This window comes from Phasianus colchicus, chromosome 4 (genome assembly GCF_987193195.1).
Source record: "Phasianus colchicus chromosome 4, bPhaCol1.hap1.1, whole genome shotgun sequence".
Lineage (NCBI taxonomy): Eukaryota > Metazoa > Chordata > Aves > Galliformes > Phasianidae > Phasianus > Phasianus colchicus.
In genome coordinates, this window is record NC_143439.1 from 64,610,329 (window position 1) to 64,632,532 (window position 22,204).

The 22,204-nt window shown below is 37.3% G+C and overlaps 1 protein-coding gene across 9 annotated transcripts in view; it reads right to left on the bottom strand.

The window, feature by feature from the left end:
* NSD2 (nuclear receptor binding SET domain protein 2) overlaps window positions 1-22,204 on the bottom strand; it is a 76,214-nt gene that overhangs the window by 44,172 nt on the left and 9,838 nt on the right. For 7 of the 9 annotated variants that reach the window (XM_090139775.1, XM_090139772.1, XM_090139771.1 and 4 more), the window contains 2 exons: window positions 17,990-18,615; window positions 2,647-2,812 (listed from right to left, as the gene is read on the bottom strand). In XM_090139775.1, coding sequence (XP_089995901.1) covers window positions 2,647-2,812; window positions 17,990-18,586 — 763 coding nt within the window. In that variant the 5' untranslated portion in view covers window positions 18,587-18,615. Of the gene's footprint in view, window positions 1-2,646; window positions 2,813-17,989; window positions 18,616-19,799; window positions 19,900-22,204 lie in introns of all 9 variants that reach the window. The other 2 variants (XM_090139769.1, XM_090139773.1) reach the window with 2 other exon arrangements.

A 22,204-nucleotide genomic window follows, 5' to 3' on the forward strand; every position in this document is an offset into this window, starting at 1 on the left:
TTCCAATCCTACATGTTTACAGTCTCTCTACATTAGAAATTTGTAACTCTAATACAAATTTTACATGTATAGTTTGTTTTCAACCCCTGATAACAACTGAATGGTGAAGGAGGAGTCTTTTTCTCCCCAACTAAAAAAACCCCGCTCTTCCCTTCTTTTTCACGTACATACAAAAAAACCCCTAAACCCTGGAAATACATACTTAAAAGTTTTGTAGTAACAAGTAAATGTCTTACTCTGTTCCTCGCAAAGGAAACTGATACCTTTTCTTGACCTAATAAAATATATCAAAATATTTAGGAGCATAAAGAAAAAAACAAGGTTATGTGCTCCTACTTTGGCTTGATATTCCTATTAACTTGCTTTTCCCCTAAATCTCCAACTTCTTTGGATTTCCATTAGCAGGTTTTTCAAGCTTTCAGTAAAACTTGAAATAAACATAGTAAAAATACTTTACAGTGTTCAAAAGGAGCTAAACCTAGTGAGGGACACAATGTGCCTGCAAAAACACTTTCTGTAAATGCAACAGTAGCAAATGAAAGCCTAAGGAATGTTCATAGTTTTAAGTATGAGAGAACACGGAATAGGTTGGAACACTCTATGTCTTCTTTCCCTCCATTTTTTTTTCTTTTTAATTTGGTAATGCCTACCCCAAGCCTGCAGATCCCTTAGTCTAATGACCAGGACTATAACAAAGAAGCACCACCGAGAATACTAAGGAAGCACGTAAACAAATTGGACATATATTAAATTATGGAACCAGATGGAATGCTTTAGAAGGAGCTGAAGGTGTTAGCCAAAGCAATTCAAAGTTGATCTCTGTAATTTTTGAAAGGCCACACTAGGGATATCCCTCATGACTGGAAAAAGACAAACATTGCAAACATCACACCTATCTTCAAGAAAAATAACAATCTGGAGAACTACCAGCTCAGCCAAATAATTTAATGCCTACAAGATAATAGAGCAAATCCTCTTTGAAGAGATGCCCAAGCACTTGAAGGAAAAGAAGATGCCTGGGAACAGCCAAAGATTCACCAAGGACAAATCATGCCTAATCTGTTTATTTCTTATGAGGGGATAAAGGAAGGGCAGTGTTGTTTAACTTGACAACTAAAATGGTTTCCATAGTGTTCTTAAAACACTACATGAGAGATGATTATGAAAGAGAGAGAGAAAACAGGCTTAGCCACTGAGTTTTACAGTGTTGTGAAGAGAGACACAGAGTCCAACCTGTGGCCTTTACTAGCTGAATCCATCTATACAAAGGCAGATATTGATTGACATCGTAACAATAATCTGGACAAGAGCAGAGCATACCTTTATCAAACTGGGGGGTGATTCTAGTCAATACAATATTGCTGTGCAGAAGAACTTAGAACACTGGAGAAACAGGGTGATAGGAACCTCATTAAATTCAACTGCGTCATATACAAAGTCCTGCACCTGAGATTGGATAACCTGATATAATAGTAACCAGATGGATGCTGTCCACCTAGACTGCAAAAAAAGGTGTGGGGCCCTTGTAGATATCAAATTAAACTTGAAACAACAGTGCAACCTTGTAGTGAAGAAGGCCAGGTACTTGCATTAGCAAGAATAAAGCCTGTCAGATATGCTTATTGCCTTCTATTTAGCCCCCATGAGACCTCTGAAATGCTCTACCTGGTTTTGGGTTCCCCAGAACAATGAAGACAGGGGGCACCAAGAAGCTGGAGTACAGTAAGATGTTCAGAGAGCTTTCACTTCTTAAGCCTCAAAAAAATAACAACAACCAAACAAAAGAAAACCAACCACATCAAACCCACTGACATTTGAAGAGATCTTACTGCTGTCTTCAACAACTTAGCAGAAAGGATATGCAGAAGAATGAGACAGATTCTGGATTAACGTGGTACTAATATAAAAGGTTGTACAGTCTCCATCTTTGAAGACATCAAACATTGTGCTGGAGTAGGCACTATGTACCCTGGTCTAGCTTAGAGACCATACAACTCCCAGGGATCCTTTCTAACCTTTATTACTTTATCATTCTACATCCAGCACAGATAAGCCTTTACAGTTTAAGGTATAAGAACTGAGTAAGAAACTACAAATGAGATGATGAATAAATGGGTAGAGATTCCTACATAAGAATTTCACTCACTAGTGCCTGTGTTTAGTATAATCAACTAATGTTGTCTGCAGATAACTATTGATCCCAGGAACCAAAGAAAATTAAGATGAATTAGAGATTGCTTTTAGTAAATCATAATCATTGGGATTATTTAACTCCCATGAGTTTTCAATAAAATATTCAGCCCATATCACTGCTCCGAACATCTCCATAAAAACAATGGAAAGCATGTATCATCGGGTAGTTTTTTAATAGGACTTCAACCAGTTTCACAGATCAAAACTTTGATCTCTTTTGGATAATGTTCAAATTAAAAAAACACAAAAAACAAAACACCAGTACAGTAGAAAAAACAAACTCAGGCTGCTGTATGCTCAAAAATAGTGCTTGCATGATTTTAACATCCCTCTTGACAGTGATGAACTGGTTCAGTTACTGATGCAAACGAACAGATAAAATGAACAGAACTTGCCCAAAATAATGTTTACATTTTGAAAGCAATCCAGATGTTTGTAGCATCAGGGACATACCTTTTAGTTTAGTGTAGGAATGAAGAATAGGATCAGCAGAAACCATACATGGCCACCAAGGAAAACCTGATACTTTTGACCATACTAAATCTCCTATATTATACTTCAACAGATGGACTTTGTCATCTTTGATGGTACTTTGTGTTGAATCTCTCTTAGCAGGAGCCTTAAAAAAGAAAAAAAGGGAAAAATATTATCATAATTTCTCCTTCAGATATACTCTAGAATTACTAAACATCACACAAAAATAAACAAGAAACTAACATTTGTATTCTGTTTAAACATTCAAGTAAAATGTAAAATCATAGTGATAATGAAAAAAATAAGAAATGCACACTAAAATAAAAGGTTATAGCATTTGCTAGCAAACAATAATTATATTTCACACATAACAAAAACTAAGTCATGTTTTTTCTTCTTTCACAGCAAAAAAATCCCAGTTCCATTTGTTTTTCTTTTTAGTTTGAAATATTAGCATGTAAGCTGTGGCCTGCCTTTATCGTTCTGAGTAACTGCTGAGAGACTATCAGGAAGGCTTGCTTTAATGTCAAACACATTCACTGAGAACCAACTGAAGATGCAGAAGAGTCAATCTCAGTTTTTACTGAACATTATCAATCAAGTTAAGTGCTATATAAGCAAAAAATCTGTTCTGGACTAGAATCTAGAATAGATTGAAATGCCTATATGTCAATACAGAAACAGCATGCATAACCAGTCAAGAAAAAAAAGAACCCCAATTTTGCATTTTTTAGCTCTCTTTCTACATTGTAAGGAAAGCATGACACAAACTCTACACCCTCACACCCTTTTGCAATGTCTTCTTTTTCCATTCCAGTGTTAGTAGCAGAAGTTTGTGAGTGTTCATGCTCTAACGGTAGTTCAGTTGCTGGAAAACTATCACAAATCTCTTTTCATTTCAATGGGTAGATGTAAATAGTACAAGGGAGTTTTATGTTTCCCACTGGCAGGTACATATTTTTTATTATTTATAATTAAATTTACCAATTCACTTACTCAGAAAATAAAACTATGTCACATTCTATGAAGTTAGTATCATTCTTTTTATCTTCATTTGTTCTATTTAATGTAAATAACAAATGCCCTTATCTAGGTAAACTTCAACACTGGATGTGAGAAAGCACAGAACATTTCTCATTGCAGGTATCTGTAAAAATAATTACTTATTTTGCTTTCCTGTTATTCTGTATTTATGTGTAATGCATTATATTATTCATCTTCTCTAGTACCAGCTCAACAAACAGAAGGTAGAACAGAGCTTCAGGCTTTCAGTGGATTTAATGTTAGAGTTGGAATAAAATTCTGTTTTAATTAATACAAGTGGCAAAAGGAAAGAGGAAATACTGTTAAGAACCTGAAAATCAACAATGTGGAAACATGGAGTATTTGAAACATCATATTGAATCAAAACAGACAAGGTTATCTTATAAATAGACTTAAATCCAGAGAACACTATTAAAACTAATGTTATTTTCCAAAACCAAACAACAGATCGTTGACACACTGCAATAGCACTGAGGATTTTTAATACTCAAACACAGAAGTATATCCTGCTAAAAAACAAACTTAAAGCTCATTGAATTGAGAAACTCCTCTCCTCAAAGCTTTTAAAGCTTCTCCTGGTAAACACACATGATACTATGTCATCTGATTGTTAGGAGCAGTTACTCATCCAGTGATTCAGCTTTTCTGACGAATTTAGACTCGGTTCATGTGCCTGCAGCAAGAGCTGTGTTCCCATGTCTCAAGGTTTTTGGCTCTCTAAGGAATCTGCAAGACTGTCAGAAAACCCCTGCTGCTGAGCTTGCCTCAAGTCCAGCACTCTCAAAAGACCTAAAAGATTCCAAGCAGATGTGAAAAACTAAATGCTCCTTCTAGCAGTTAAACATGACATAAAAAGTTAAGCTTAAAAGCTATGAATTAAGAAACACATATGTTAAGAACAGATCCAGAAAAATGTTAATCTTAAGATACAAAAACCAACTTTAACATTTAAACAAAATAGATGGGATGAAAATATTTTCAGAAATATCGAACTAATTGAAAATGTGAAAGTTATTCTGGATTCTCAATCTCATTTTTAATTTACAAGCCCCAGTATTTTTCAGAAAGTGCAACTAAGCTGAAAAGATTTATGACTACAATCTGAGAGGGATCTGGCTGGAATAATGAAAAGGCTCAAGCAGTGCTTCTTAATGCTGCGTAATCTAAAAGGGATGGCACTACAGGGGTGAATATTGCATTTCAACACATCCACAGGCGTGTCATGAATTTTAACTTCTTTGATGGATGATGATTAAAAAAACTGGGAAAACGACAGCCCTCTGATAAAAACTGCAAGGCTGATCTATGTAATACTTTCTGTATTTATGCTTTCTTTTATTGATAAAATGAACATACTTCAAAGGATGGCAAAATGCAGCACAGAATTCTACAAGCATAATTTTTTTGAGGAGGTCTTTTATGAGGTTATTTAAAAATCTATAGACTGTACTGTCGTGAGCTCATTCTTATCCATCTTCCTTACCCACATCAGCCTGATTTCTTTTGATTTCCTCATTCTTGCAGTTACTCTGATTCATTTCATAAGTATCTCAACTATAAATGGTGAAGTGAAATGCCTGGCACGTATTTCTGAAACAAGCAGCCCTCTGACACTAACAGTCTCCTTAATATTTCTTCTGTATAGTATTTTTGCACGCTGCCAGCATAGCAATAGAAATTTAAGTATTAAAGTTACTTAAAAATCATCAAGAAATGATAGACACTAGCAGGCAGTCACATACATAGATTTTACTCCAGCTTCCAGGTTGTTGTTTGTTTTTAGATTACTGCTGAGATGGGAAGAGAGCATCTCTACACAAATCTGTGTTATTGTATGAATTGGGCTGGAGCTTCTTCAGGAGACACTTGTATTCACTGTACAGAAATAAGCAATGTGGCTAGCAGTATTTTTCCCCTGGAGAAAAACAGGAATTGCTGTTAGGACAATTTTTTTAAGCAATAATTGAGTATCCCTAACAATACGCAGTTAATAACACAGCAATTACTGTGCATCTGTAGAACATGGAGAAGTAGGGCTGGAATCATTCCTGTGGTGGTCTGTGATGAGTAATTCATACTGCTTCAACAGTAGATCAGTTCTTCCTGTGATGATACTTAAACAGGCAAAAATAAGATGAAAAACTCCTTGTTTAAGAACACAACTGTAAAGTGAGGGAAGCTCAAATGAGTCAAACTACTTTAAAATACTTTTCCCTCAATTCGTGCCTGAAGTGGAAAAGATACAGACTTCATTAAAACATTTCAGATTTCTGATGAGATAACCTACCCACAAATGGTAGGTCTGTATTCTGTAAGACTTTCCATGCTGCAGAAGAGCATAGATCACTCTGAGCTTACTGTAATTGCTAAAGTAAGTCAGGTCTGCTGTTCTGCCCTGTCCTACTACCTTCTCCTGTCCTTCTGACAGAAGCAAACACGTTTAGTTTCAGAATTTCTCCTACTTCTCCCACGTCAATTATAAGCAAGCTCTGCAGCTTCTGAGATAGATACCTTTGCAGTCACCTCCCCCCAAACTTCAAGCCAATTGCACCCAACAGGAAGGCAGAAACAGTTCAGGAGCTTCTACCTTTTCTACTTCTGCCAATAATTTCAGCGGCTTTTTTTCCTTTTTCAAACACTGAATTGCAGAGAAGTTACATAAATAGGATGGCTGAAGCCCAGGTGAGCAGGTGATGTCTGAGGACACCCTGCAGTCCCAGTGCTGAACACACAGGCCATTTGACAGGCTCTACATTCCTTAGCATTGCAGCCATTGGTTTCAACAGAAATCTCTGGCTTTCTGGATTTGAACCTAATGAAAGCCTTGCTCTGAAAGGCAGCTAGACAGATTTCAAGTTTATTTTGTCTGGGGGACTGTGGAGTGTGGAACAGAGTAATTCAATTACCATAACTGAGTTTTTCTGCAAGAAATTATGCCTTGAAGAATACCAGCATTCTTAAAAATTCATCCAAGCCAGCAACTGCAATAGGCTGAGATATACCAAAGTAGAAAAGAATATTTAACATGTCTTTCCTCTTCTCTTAACATTTCCAAGATTTGTTTGCCATTTCTCTCAGCACTTTCTTAAGTGATGAGTGACAGGCAGATTGACAGGAATTCCTGACAATTCTGTTAGCATTCTACCAGACCAAAGAAGTGAAATGTGATGGCTTGGTCATAGAAAACATTTGCATTTAATTAACTTTGTCTACAACCCATCAAAAGAATTCATCCAGTTTTTATTTAATTCTGGTCTGACGACGAATATGAGGAGACAAGAACATATTGTGTGTGATGGGTAATTTCAAAGTTTAAAATTATTTTAAAGCAACTACAAAGCATGATGCATTCAAGAACAACGTCGTTACTGTACTGAATGCAGAGCTTTCACATTTGTTTGTAGACTTTGTTATAAAAGTACTATGATCAGTTTTAAGCTGGCAAAGGACTCTTTTAAAAAACACCTACAAGGCTTACTAGGTGATGTCAGATTGAGCTAAGTTATCTGTTCTGAAATTATCAGTGGTAAAGAATAAAGATATTAATATAATAGTAGATATTAATAAAATAGCAATGATCTATTTAGTGTATATGTGCATGCACATAAAAGGAATTAATCCCTCAAATTTATCGTGAATTAAGCGAAATGTTAATTCGGTTAGTTCAGTATTTCACTGAACTAACTTTGGAAGCTACAGAAACTGTCAACTTCATCTAACTGTACATTGTCACCAGGGGATCAGACAAAGAACACAGTCCAGAAGAGGTGGAGAATGTATCAGCAGAAAAGAGAACACTTAAGACAGATGAAGGCAGTACACATTGTATTCTGTAACATAACAGGGAAGCACATACTGAACAACTTGCAGGCATCTTCCCTCCTGTTTTCACTTTCAATTCAATTTGTATGAAAGTAATATCAGTTTGTAATCCTGCACCAAGAACTTCTCCTAGGCCATGCTATACAAACAGACTGCTGGAGGTCCACTTGCACTCTGGAATAAAAATTTGCTAGCATTACAAAGGATCTAGGACAAAATAATCAAGGTTCCAAAACAGAATAAATGCAGTTGATATGTACTTCAAATCAAAATTAGAACACAGAAACACAATCTAACTTTTTTCTTCAATATGAAATAGTGCTCATTGACCAAGACCACGTATTTTTCCAGTCCTGCCTTCTATTAGTGAGTATTAGTGGATGAAATACAGTGTATTTTTTAGCCTGGATTTCTGTAATAAAAATAAAAATGAGATGTTTTGTCTTCTCTTGCCTCTCTAGCAGGAAAGATAGTGAACTAGGGAGGTGGCTATAGAACTCCATTCCTTTGAGAGGTTCAGGAAAGATGGGAACTTGTCTGAAGAAAAAGGGCAGAACAAAGCAGAAAAGACTCATGTTTTATCACCTAGATTGATCAATGACTAGGTTCAATTTTAACAAACAGACAAAGACACTCCTTATAAAAAGACAAAGATTCCAAGCTTATCTTCCTTGAGAACTAACCATCCCAATTAGCTTCTTAGGAAAGCTCTTGCTTCCTGAAAAATTCAAGACTCTAATTTGACAAAGGGCAAATCACTCTTCAACCTTCAGACAACAGAATGGAAGGATGCAGCTACGCTCCTAATGAGTTGTGTTCTATCATTCAGGATACAGAAGTGGCTTCTCACTCTCATTAAATGCAAAAAATCTCATTAAGTCACTTCAAAACCAAAAATCAGAACCTAAGCTTGATTAAAATCAGTGCAAATCCTTCAATATATACTATTGCTTCAAATGAAAAGGTTAAGAACCCAAGAATCATTCTGAAGTGAGGCCAATATTTATTCTAAATGATTATATTAAAAACAGTATCTTCAAAGAAATAACTACCTTAGTGATGGTTTTTTTGAAAAAGCTTAATTATTGCTAGAAAACGGAGAATGATGAAGAAACACGAAGAAAGAAGCAATGAACTGTTGAAATTTTGTGTTTCATCTTCAGTACAACAGAAAAGGACACTATAGAGTATCCAAAGACTGCAGTTCTCAAAAGACCATTGCACCCATGTGTGCAAACTTGTGCCTTGCTCCAAACATCTGTACTTCTGCAAAATATGCATCACGTCACGTAGTGAGGTACAGACTGCAGGGGAAGTGGACATAAAAAGCTCATATCAAAACTAAATGAACAAACTATATCGGGGCTTCCCTTATTAGCTTTTCAGATTTCTAACTGTTTTATACCAATACAGATACTTTACTAAAAACATCCATATTCAGTTTTTACAACAACTACCTTTAAGTTCTCTTTTCTGCTGTTACTAAGCACCTGAAAAAAGGGGATGTCAAGATCATGACACTGTGAGGAATTACCTCTGAAGATACTACATTTGATTCTTTCCAGCACAACCACAGTTGTTTTTTTTTTTCATTCTATGTGACCATATGCTGAAGCTATCAAATAGGAAAACCAAAAAAGAATAGAAAAAAAAAAACAAACATCTCTGCTCTACTTGTAAATCCCCTAAAAACTTTGCTGGGGTGGCTGAGGCTCTTCAAAAACCAAATACAAGTTTAATGACAGTAGCTTTCTTTCCTCCGTTTCTTTCCACAAACTCATCTAGAGCAGCTCATGACACCATACAGGATCCTCCCTTCTGAGATGAAAGAAAGCAGAAAACAAAAAAAAAGTTTAGATGGGGATTCATAATTTAGATTATGGATTTTAAAATAAAATATCAAATTTGTATTTCAAATCAATGACATTTCAATTATTTTTTCTGGCTTTACTTCCCTCATTATCAAGTTCTAAGCCGATGACATGTTTTCTAGATGCTTTTACAGTTAAAAACAAATCTGTCTATCCAAGTCAGCAATCTTCCCTTACACAAACACTATATGAGCAAGCAGTTTAGAAATAATCTTCACATGGCATTTCACTAACTAGGACGCTATCTTTTTTTCATAGTATAGAGTTGAAAAGAAACAGATTCAATCATTCACAGATAGACCCAGTAAGACAGAAGTTCTGGAACACTTCCCAACCCTCAATCCTTCTGCAAATGTGGAGAGCAGCTTCATTCAGCAGCTTTACTGAATTTCTACATTTACATTTAGATGACCTCTTAAATCACAAGCTACTGGCTTACTGCTGAAAGGTTCCATGTTCCAAAAAATCAGTATTTAAATTGGATACGGCGTGATCAGAACAAATGAAACTTTCTCTTATAGCAAGTATTATAAAAAGATTTCTGCCTTCACTCAACTTTTCCAACATTTGCCCATCCTCAAAAGGTTTAACTGTGGTATCTCAGTACATAAGACAGTGTGGGTATGAGATGCTATAGAAGTCTGGAAAAGCACCGTGACAGAGCCAGGAGGAAGTTTAGAATAGGAAAGAGTTCTTTCTGAAGAATTCCCCTTAAAGTTTCACACAGCATAACAGAAACAAACCTAAATCATCTCAGCACACATGCACGTTTTCAGAACGATACATCCACATGTTGTTACCTGCTTGCACAGTGTTTTCACACGTTCCAGATTAGAACCTGTATGAGGGCCCCCATTCTTAGCACTCTTCTAACACCCTTATAGGGTTAGTAAGTAAGAGATTTCCCAAAGCACTTTGTTAAACAGATATGCTCTTGGTTGCGCACAAAGATCCAAGGTAGCACAGGTAAAAGTTCAGAATCCTAATGCTCTTAGTGGAAAAACCCAAGCCCAGATAACACCACCAAATCCCAGACCTCCCAAACATTGTCTTCTAGTGGAGACAGATACTTGTCTCTACACTTCCTTGTCGTAAGAACACTTCTGAAAGAAACAGTTTAGGTTTAAGGAAAACAAATGCTGATTTGGTGTAAAGGGCATCCATGGCAGAGTCCAGATACTACTTAGATTTTGAAAGTAGGCCTTTAAACTGAACACTGCACATAAAAGCAGGCCAGAGAGGTTTCCAGGTAAGTAATTTCCATTGTGTTGCTACATGCAGCTAGCAGGTCCTCCAGTTGTAAAGATTAAACACAAGAGTATCAGTGGGTTAATCAGCTCAGTGACAAGTGGGGAAAAAAACACAAACATAACCTTGATTTGGCAATGATGAAACATATTTCAGAAACATTTCTTATTTTCAGCAATAAAGATGTGCTGAAAAAACCAATCAGGAATACCCCAATCCCATATAAATAAGTTGGTCATTGCAGTAAAACATAGTAAAGCACAAACTCAAAGTGCTATCATTTCCATAAGATTAAGATCCCAAATTATTTTAGTTTGTTGCAAGCATCCTCAGCATACATTCTAATTTACAGTTATTTATCTACTTCCTCCCTCCTTTAAAAAAAGAAAAATGTAGCTTTTCTATCATTAGGTGCCTCGAGGCCACAGATTCATCACGTAAAGGTAGCTGGGCTTGCTCAGCAATGGTCTGTACAAGATCCAGTTTTCCCTCCTGTGCTAGATTTCTAAACCAGAGTATGTTTATGAGCTCTTTATGTGAAAAAGGAATTTATTCCTTACTATTGACAAATTACATTTTTAGTGGCTGTCCATTTTATGATGCTCAATAAAACAATTCCTTTAAGTGCTCTCACAAAAAGCAGTCACAGAAATGTTAGCTAAATTGGGTCTATTTACTCAAAATAAAATGAAAACTAAACAGTGGTAATAGGCAAACTGACAATTAGTGTCTGTGAACAAAGAACTCCTGAGTTCCTGAAGTCCACGTGCCCTATCTGAAATCTGTTCCCAAAGGAAATTCGTGAAGAAGGCTGAACCACTACTCCAAGACAGATCAAAATGTTTTGCTTTTGTTACTTTCTTTAGCAGTTACTACAAAGCATCTTTCTTTCCTGACAAAAGGAAGCTTTAAGGGCCAGAAATGACATCTGGTACATACCACTAACATTTCCCAAAAATCTGTCTGTAAATCCATCCAAGTAGCGTAGCTCTAAACTAGAGATATAACTCTCAGCTAAATGCAAAAGTTAGACATGCATTATTTTGGTTAAGCAGAAAACTGAGTAAAGCAACAGAAAGGCTTCACTTATCTTGGACAGAAAAGCAATGAAAACAACCAAATTGCTTGTCATTATAACTAACAGCCAGTGCAGCATGAGGACAAGATGTTGAGATGACAGTGTTCACGTTGAGTGTTGAGTGACAGCATCACTACTGAGTGACAGTACTAGTGCAATGACTGAAAATAAGTCTAGTCAAAGCAAACAAATGAAAAATGTCATTAATTTCAGTTGTGTTATCGCACACCATTCATTGTTGAGATGGAATGGGAAGTTAGTTGTTCCAGAAGAACTGTGCCTGCTCTACCATATCCACACAAACACCCAAAGAACAGAATAAATAAAACCAAATCCTGGAACACAAAAACCAATGACAAATATAAAACAATGCAGCATTTGGTAACACTCTTTGAATCAGTTAGATTCCTTTTGTCTGGTCAGCTCTTTAGGGTTGTTCCAACCTCCACATAGCTGGTAGCTCAGAGATGCATATATGTGATTGACAGGAAAATTTAAAGCTGAGCCCCACATTTTCAGTGCTCACATTATTGTGGAGCAGTCTGCTGGGCTGCAGGAAGGTGATTAAGGAAAAAGGGTTCAGCAAGTTCAGGATTCACAACTATTCTTGCAAGCAATGGGTAATTTCTGAAAACAACCCAATTCCTCCCTCAAAACGCACCTCTTTGGTTCACATTTCACTGAAAAACTGTAATATGACAGCACTGCTTCACAGCTAGCCTCTGCACTATTAGTCCAGGCTTAGAAGCAGTACATTCTCGTTGCTCAGGGTCGCTATCACTGGGTTCTGAGCAGAAAGCAAGCTCTGGGGATCAAAACCATCTTGTTCAAGCTGGCTCCGTAATGATTACTAAAACACAAGTGTGGGTGTTTTCATTATCCTACGTCAGACCCAGAGGGTGAGGTGTGGGGTGCAGAGGAAGAAACATATATCTGATCTGAAGTTTAAGAATCACAAATTTATTGGAGTATTTCTAGACATGTGGAAGACCTGGCTCAAGGATTTTTAGGTACTTCTGTGACAAGTGGCTCAGAAGCAGCCAAGAAACAACAAAATGCCATTATATTTTTTAATATTAATATATTTTATATAAAACACTATTTATAATATAGGCAACAATATAGAGACACATCATGCCACTGTATACATCCACAAGACAACTGTACCTTGAATGTCTTATGCTGCTCTGGCTGATATTTCTCCAAAAAAAAGACGGTGGAGATGAAAGCATCAAGAGACACAGCAAAAAGAACCAACCCCTCACATCATACACATCTATCTCCATTACAGAATGTCATGTATGTAACAAGTTTGCACTGACTCAAAAAGGAGCAGTTTTACTGCATGAATTCAGTCATCTACAGCTACTAAGTACAAAGTCATCACCGTGAGCTCTAGAAACCTGAGTCACAAATTGCCAGGGGCTGAGTACATTGCTCCATGCTTTGCCCCTCTACTGCACCCTCTGCTGACCCTTGCCCTCCAAGCTCAGATGCTGAATTAGAAGGTTCTTCAACTGACTTGTTACAGCTATTTTTAATTATCATTTTTGTCATCACATCAAGATACTACTTCATGTTTGATTTGGATTCTTTCACTCGTGTTTATGAATAGATGTGAATGTAAAAACACTTTTTCCACCTGAGACACAAAAAATGTATTGAGACAACAGCTTGATGCAGAAAGCACACTTAATTTGACCACTTCTGTACACAACAACAAGAAGCCTGGTACAGAGGAAAGCCTTGAACAAATACGTCAGCTTTCTGCAATTGATTTTGCATTCACTCTAAGACAGCCCATAGCTTCTAGTCTCCTCTGAAACAAGTACACTCTGTATGCTTCTGCTGCTACGTAACATACAAGTGGTTCTTTAAAGTACTATTCTTATGAGACATTAAGAATGAATGATTTGAAATTCCAAAGTAACAATTACTGCTGCACATTGTGAGCTGCTGAGAACAAACAAATTTTCAAGGCATAGCTAAACATAACCCTTTACCGAGGGCTAAAGAGTAACAGCAGCTATGGAACCCTTCCAAAGAGCTAAGAATTCATTTCTCTTGCTCCTGAAGGGATCACCCAGAAAAGATTTTAAGGTAACTCCTATCCACTGGGATTCTAGTGACAGCAGCCAAGAATCCTGCCTTATCATTTGCCTGAAGACAGGCTCTGAAAACTCAACAACAGCCTATAAAAAAAAGTCATAGAGTCCAACTGCAGACTGGCTGTTTAGCTGAACGTTTTACAGCATGTTGACCACGATTTCCTAATGACTGACGGTGAAAACCAATTAAGTCCTCTTCCTGGAAAAGATCTATTTATTTGACATTTTTTATTCCTGTACTTAAAATAAAACAGGTCATCTCAGGATCTGGCTGTTTTCTCCACTCCTAGCAGCTATAAACAGGATAATAAACAGGATAATCAATTATTTGATGAGATCAGCTCTCCAGTCTTACAGAGGAAACTTGTTGGTTTCTGCCCAGCTCTACTAATTAGATGCAACCTGTGGCCAGAGCAACAGCAACACCTCCAGTGGAGCCCATCTTCCAGCAAGAAGCACAGAAGCGTAAAAACCAGCAGATAATCCTGAGACTGCTTCTGTTCTACCCTTGCTTGGTTTCTAAATCATTACCATTCACCAGCAAAGGCACTATAACATTATGTAGTCATCAGATATAATGAAGTTGGCCAGAACAGTTTTTTCCTCTGTGAACACAAAACAGCAACACAAACACAAGACACAGACTAGTGGCATTTCTCCAGTAACTTGCAGCTGCCCCCCAGGTAGCCGCTGCAAAATCATTATAGACTGTGCTGAGTAGAAAGAGCAATGAACTGCCAAGTTTCTGGTACAATACTACATGAGGTCCGCAAGAAAACAGGATAGGAAGCTTTGTGAAAGGTACAGCTTTTAGATCACATCCATCATGCACAGCTGGAATCTCTAAGCTAGCAAGTATAGCAGTGCGGACCTTCCAGGTTTGTTATGGACACAGTGTTGCTGCTTTTCTGAGCTACTGCACCCATGCTAGATAGTTATGCCAGGAAGCTATGCCAAATGGGCAAGCTGCCACTTCCAGGCTCGAACTGGCTTATGTAGAGTAGGCTCAAATGTGACAGTATAGTACAACTCTTACTAGGGCTGCAAAGCGCTGCAGGCCAACATTGGGATCACCAGCATAAGACCTGGAAATATATGTACCCTCTCTATCTCCTGTACAAAAACTCTTCATTACTTTAGGGATTAATCTGGATTACTTTGTGTTACTGCATTAAGTAAATCTCTGCCATCCTCCTCCAACAAGGAGGAAAATCATTTCACCCCTAACAAAAGCAGTGAGTGAGAAAAATCTAGCAAGTCCCCATCCATAACTGCTAGCGCTGCGAGAATGCAGCCATGACAAGATCTAGAACAGAAGCATCCTGCCACTTAACACGAGCAGCACTACAAAATGGGCAACTATCAGACTCCGTGGGTTTGGCGTTGACTCAAGCATCCAACATGGAACACTTCACACGTAATACCTTCAGTCAGAGGTGTTCTTAGCACAGTGTCAACGTAGTTCCTCAGAGCGGAAGCTGCTAATTGCTAAATCCACCATTAAATCCATCATTAAAACAGGCCTGGATTTTAAAGAGAACTCCTTAGGTGGAGAGATAAGGGAGTAGAGGGAAAGTGGTGAAATGCAGGAGGGCAGGGAAGGAAGAGCCATGATTTGTCTTACTTCCCCTCCTTCAAACTGGGAAAGTGAAAGCACTACAGCTTTCCCTCAGAGGCCTGGGAAAAGCTGTGTATCTGCAGAAATCTAATTCACATCAGAGTTGAGTAGATCACATTTATTCCTGACTGAAAACAGATTTGCAGATAGATTTTTAAACAACTTTCCTTTATGTTAATGAAAAATGTCCAAACAAGACAGCCCAACAACAGAGCAGTGGAACATTTGTTAAATGATATGCCTCTCACCTCAGCAAGATAGTAATCTGGTATGTCCATCAAACAGAGATATAATTACCTTACATAAAAGGCAGTATTTGAACCATGGCAATTTTTGCTGAATAAAAGAATGAGAGCTTGGACAAGAAGAAATTGAGGGAGAAAAACAGTCCAGAAACAAAACCAGACAAACAGGTTCTATATTAACTTGTAACCCACAATAAACAGGTATCTAAAAACAAAATGTATCAGCTTTTACTCCATGAACATTTTTCCAACTGCTTTGCGACCACAACCAAGAACATAAAAGCACAGAACAATGCATTAATTAAGCCTCGGGATAATGGCAATGAAACAACACTTAGAGCAGGAGCTTGGAACTTAAGTACAACTGATAATGAAGACATTACAGATGTTGTCACAGAGAACACATTTTTATCACTAGTCCACGTGTGGACAAACATGCTCCCTAGTAAGGTTTTTCTTCCTTTACTTTAAACCTGTAGGGTTGCAAGCTGTCCTTGAAATAGAAAGAAGAGCCCCAGACTTCTTACAATTAAGGTATTTTATCATAAAACATCAGCCTGTGATCTTCAAATCTGTTTGCCCTTTGTGCTTTGAAGTGCAAGAAAAAGAGCCAGAGGCTTGAGCTGCTATTCCAAGTGCTCTGCAAAGAACAGGGCTATAACACTGTGAAGGCGTTGATCAAGAAGTGGGTTGCCCTGCTCTGGCAGTTTGGTAGCCCACTGCGTCAGCACTGTTCTCCAGCCATCGTGTCCCTGGTGTTTTGGGAAATGTATTTACACAGTTTGCCCTGACAATTTCTGATCACAGAACAACTCAGAGAACACAGATCAATCTTTTCATCTTAAACAAGCTGTTCATCACAAAACATTACAGGCCAGCCTTAATTGACAACCAATATGAAAAGATGATCGGGCTGAACTACTAAGATGGGCAAACTAAATATTGCTTTTGATTTAATAAACAAATAGTGTAATAATAGAGTTGTTAATGCTAACAATTACACCAGTTTTTATTTCAATTTATGTTCACTCATTAACAGTGAGCAGAAAGAAGAATTAAAACTATTGACTGTACCCATAATTTTTACCTCTGAGAAGTGATTTGGAAAAATCTAAGCCAGTTAGTATTAAAACACTCTCTGTAATAAAATGAAAGAAAATAAATTCCTTAATAAAAATCCTGAAAATACTGTTACTGGTCAAAGAATTACTTATTCAAAGAAAGATACTTATTCAAAGAGTTACTTATTCAAAGAATAATATATTGAAATCATAAAAATAAAATATTTTGGATACTTTGAAGAGTGCTTATACAGATCCATAAACTCATTTAAGTGGTTTTAATGCAAACAAAGGTAAATAAAATGAGTAATCCAGCAGCAATGTACATGGATCTTCTCTGCATGTGAATAAAGACTAAGAGTCAACATTTATTAATAAACTTTCAGATGGCAGAAAAAATAGCTTTAACATTCATTTTGCATTTAAAGTGTGTAAAAGCCTGATCACCTGCCAAAGCACCGGTCGCCATTTACCATCACCATTATACAGCACTATTGTGAATTACTCCCTAGGAAACTTAATATACACAAAAATATCCCTGCTGTGCAGGTTCTGTAATATGAGATGAAATGAGTGTAAGCTACCTTCCTTTAAATGAAGACTATTAATTAAAACTGAAGAGGGAAAAGGTCTAACAGCATTCTTACTTTCAACTTGGTAAATCGGATTAAAAAAAAAGTTAAACTTCTATTTCTGCCCATGCTAAAAAAAATTCAAGAACAGACCAGCTGAATCACAGATATTAATGACATCATAGAAGTATCTAGCATTTTCAGCTAGTACAATTCACTAGGTTATAGCAAGCAAAGCTAGTTAGGTCACAAGCAAGCTTAAAAACTACAAATGAACTGCCAAAACCACTTAAAGGCTATAGGTGAATTTCAAGGCCTCCCAAGCTCCCTTGCCCAGGTGCACATCCTGTCTATGCTTTGGCTGTGTCTCTGGATGAAGCTTCTCTTTCATTCATCCCATACTACTATGTGTCCTGATCTTTAATAAAGACTTTTTTAAAACTTATTTGGAATTGATATAGAAAGTCCTCCAATTCTAGACAAAAAACTTGGGACCTTGGTGCTTAGTAGGGTCACTGAGAATACCACAGAAAGTGAACTGTTCAGGTGAAGTACCTATGGAAATACTTAAAATAATGATTAATACACGAACAAATGAAGTATCAATATGAATAACAAACAAATGTAACAGAAGAAAACATTTTTTAAAAAGTACCTTATTTTCAGGGGAGCTTGAAGTCTTTGACACCAACGCTGCTTCAACAAGACCCTGCTCAAGTAAGGAGTCATATTTTATGCTTCTTTTTCTATTTCTCCTCTCCTTGTTTGTTGGTTTTTGTTCATTTTCCTCTGACTGTGACACATCTGCACCATTGTCTCCACAAATGGAAGATTCAAACAGAGGTTTTCCATTCATGTAGGTTTTAGTGATTTTCAGCTTGATTTCTGGAGAACCATTCTTGATAGGAGTAGTGTTTGGTGGTGTTCCAACTCCTTTTATTTCCTGGGGTTCAAAGCGCAGCTTGGCATCCTGGGCCCCAGATTCACCATTGAACACACGAGAAGTCAGATCTTTCAACTTATCAGCTGGGATGAACGGAAGAGCATCGTGGCCATTATATTTTTGCATGACACCTTCCTGCAAAGTGGCAGAAAGTTGTGCTTTGCCCAGGTAGACAGAACACTCACGATTCACTTCACAATTCTGAGGTTTCCCATTGGTATTTCCAAGGATCTCTGGTACTTGCTTCATTTTTAAGTAGTTAATTTTTCGAGTTAAAAGTTGAGAACTTCTTTTGATGCTAAAGTCCATCCAGCCCAGATGTTTACAGTCTTACACTGCTATATGAAGACAAAAAAAAAAAAAAAAAACAGAAAATATTTTTAGCAATACAGAAATGAGAAAAGCTGCTAAATATTTAAATAGAGATTTCTCCAACAGTATAACATTCAGAATGTATTTATTCAAGTTTTACTAATAAAAAGTGTTGCTTAGAAACTTCATTACCCAAATACTTTAATGTGTTAATATGCTTTATGTAAAATGCCAAGAAAAATAGATTATCAGTATTATTAAAATAAAAACATAGAGCAAAGTCACAGCTTTCATTTTAATAATCTATTATTGATCTACAGCAGGGTTCTACCCATACTAATTACTCAGAAGTACTGCGCTGTTTAAATCAAGTAAGACACAAGCAAATATTATTTATAACAACATCATGAGTCCAGATCTAAGAGGCTGCACCAGAGTAAAACCCCACAGGGCTGCACTGCTGTAGTACTACACCATGGACAGCAGCACGACAAGCTTCTCCACCTCATTCTAAGGGCAGGTCCTCAATTTTCCATGGAAGCATCCTGAGGAAACCACCCACACAGCTCAGACTTTCACCATAGCTCACGGATTTCTGACAATGAGAATGAATAAAAGGCCATCGTTTTGTTTCATAAACATCAGCCCAGTATGAACCAGCTCATCCTACAAGCCCAGGGATACACTGTGCAAAATATAATTTCTCAAGGTAACTGCTGTTATTGTTATTGAAGAGCTGAAACTCCATTATCTAACAATGTTTCTTTCATACAGACATTTGAAAAAAAGAGAAAAAAAAATCCAGCAAGCCAAATCTACAAACCTACTCTATCATCAGCCCTAAGCAGGTTTTCTGAGCGTTCTAAAATCTAGCCCTGCCCATTTCACCTTTATACCATCTTAGGAAATACAGATATCTGGCAGAAGGATTCCTTTGTGCAGGTATTACCTTCTAGATCAGGTTCTAGATTGTTTTTCACTTACAAAATTCATATGTACAGACTCTTCACATTAACAAGTCCAGCATACGTGATATAAAGAAAAACACTGCCATAAATATTATAAAATCTCAGCACAATAATCATCATATCTATGCTTAAGGTATCCCATTTCACGTATGATATAGGCCAAGAAGCCAAGTCATTCCCAATCAAAGATTCATCACATCCATTCTCATGTGTCCATCTCCACACAAGCTATACAGACTCACCTGAGAGATGCAAGCATGGGGTTGAAGTAAGTTACATTCTCCAGGGACAAAAAGTAGCCTGAAAATCTGGCATGAACAAAGTAAGGAAGAGCAAGTGCACCTGAACCCAAGGGAGAAAAGGTTTTGATTTTTTTTTTTTAGCCAGGTGAAGTGTGAATTAACAGTAAAATCTCTGATAGTATGAGTCAGATGTATTAACTGTTTTCAGAGAAGAATCAGAAGTAAATGGAAAACCTAAACTTCACCAGAGCAAAACAAAGAACTCACTGAATCAAAACAGAACTCTTGCAATTTTGCAAGATCTTCTCCAAAAACATGGATGATTTTTAAAAAGATTCTGAACCCAATTAATAATATGACAACGTTTCAAACTGTAATTTAGCAGATTTAACTGAAATCACATTTATATTTAAGTAACCACTGATGACAAATTCAATAAATCTTAGCAGAAAGGCCAGTCCATTGCAGAATGTGTGAGGCTTACAGTTACACAGATGACAGCAAAATATCTTTAAAACAAACAAACAAACAAACCAACCCCAACAACAACAACAAAATTCCCTAAAACACGGAATTTTTAGAAAATCCCCCACATTCTTGATAGAGTAAACCAGAAAGCAAACCAGAGATTTGATCTCGGCTTCTACATTCAATCGATCTGAAAAAAAAAGCAGCTGAGCAGCTGTGAACGTGGTGCTCCCTTTTTTGTGGCTGTGGACGCCCTCCAGTGGCTCTCCGGATGGGCCAGAGCACCAAATGCCACAGCTTGCTGCTTCCTTGCCCAACAGGAATGCTGCAGACCACAGCTTCTCATAACATGACCAGCACCAAAAACGTCTTGTGCAACTACTTCAAATCCATGAACTAAGCAGTAACTAAGTAAGTAAGTAAATAAGTGGCTCCATTAACTGCTTACCAGGCTCTGGATTTCTGAATCAAGATGTCTGCATCTTGTAACACTGTCATTTTCCATCTGCAATTCTACCAGTATTCTTTTTTATTCCTGCTTAATAATAACTCTCTTATTTTCATTACTTATTTCCTTAAGCTAGAAAGCCATCAAGCTTGAGGCAGACCAGGAAAACAAAAAAAGCAAAGAACAAATCAAATCAGACTATATTATTAGTGCGCTCAATATAAAAAACTGGATGAGCTGCAGAAGTGACAGTTGCAGAGAAAAGGTTTGGTTAATGACTCCCAGTAACATGGAGCACTTTGAAAAACTGAATGCACTGAAAAGGACTCCTCAATTGCAGGAGCCTAAAGAGAGAAGAATTCCATGACTGGTAAAAGGAAGTCAGTGCAGGCAAGTCTACAGTAAATGAGAAGATGAAGACAAAGACCATAATCTGAGTCAGAAAGACCATCACAACTGGCAGCATGCAGACTTTAGAATGTGAGAAATAGACTGTGATTGTACAAAGAACAATTGAGTCAAACGAAAAGAGGAGTAGAGGCAGAATAATGGTAAAACACAAAGACATGAGTACCTAGAAGCAAATAAAGTCAAGTAGCCCCATGATGGAGATGAGACTTGCAGAAAGCAACCTGCAGGTCAGTCATCATTTCTAGGAGAACCCAGTGGAAGAGAGGGAAACAGTTAATTCACTTGACACATCTCTCAGTCCTTATCTTGAAATAGAAACTACACTGTGGAATTCTGTTAAAATGATGAAACCAGGAAATTTGCACTCACAGGAATAACAGAGGGCCTTGGGAAAGAATAGCAGATTTGAAGCTAGTAAAATTTTACACAATTTTTGCTGTCTTAAATTTATGGTAGCACAATACCATAAACAAAAAGGACTGAGCATGTTGTGAAAACAGGACAACAGAGCAGAGATGAAGAAAAGGAAGAACAAAAAAGTTACAGGCTGTACTATGAGCTCAGAATTAAATTAAGGAGAGCTAGAATTCAGGACATGAAAGGATGAAGTGAGATACACCACAGAAAAGATCTGGCTGATCAGAGTTGTAAGTTCCTGCAGCAGCTCAGCATATGAATAGGTTTTGTGGTTAAAATAACTTCATTCTTAGACAGACATATCGCCCAGAAACAAAAGCAATCCCTTATCTTTTTCTAGATGACACTGTATAGAAAAGGAAGCTTGGGGGAGGGGAGGGAAAGGCAGGACAATAGCACCATACAGTAATAGCTGCTAATGAGCTTAAGCTAGTAGCGTCCCATATTGACTGTCTGGTGACCCAACAAGTACCATTTTCTCTAATGAAGAGGAAAAAACATGAGAGCCAAGAAGTCTGCTGAATAAACATGGTATTTCGGCCTGTGAACAAATAGTTTTCAATAAGCAAAAGGGAATATGACTTACCAGAGAAAGGTCTCTAGATATTTTGATGGAACAATGATATGTCCTGGTAGTGGCTTTGTATGTACTTCCATAATA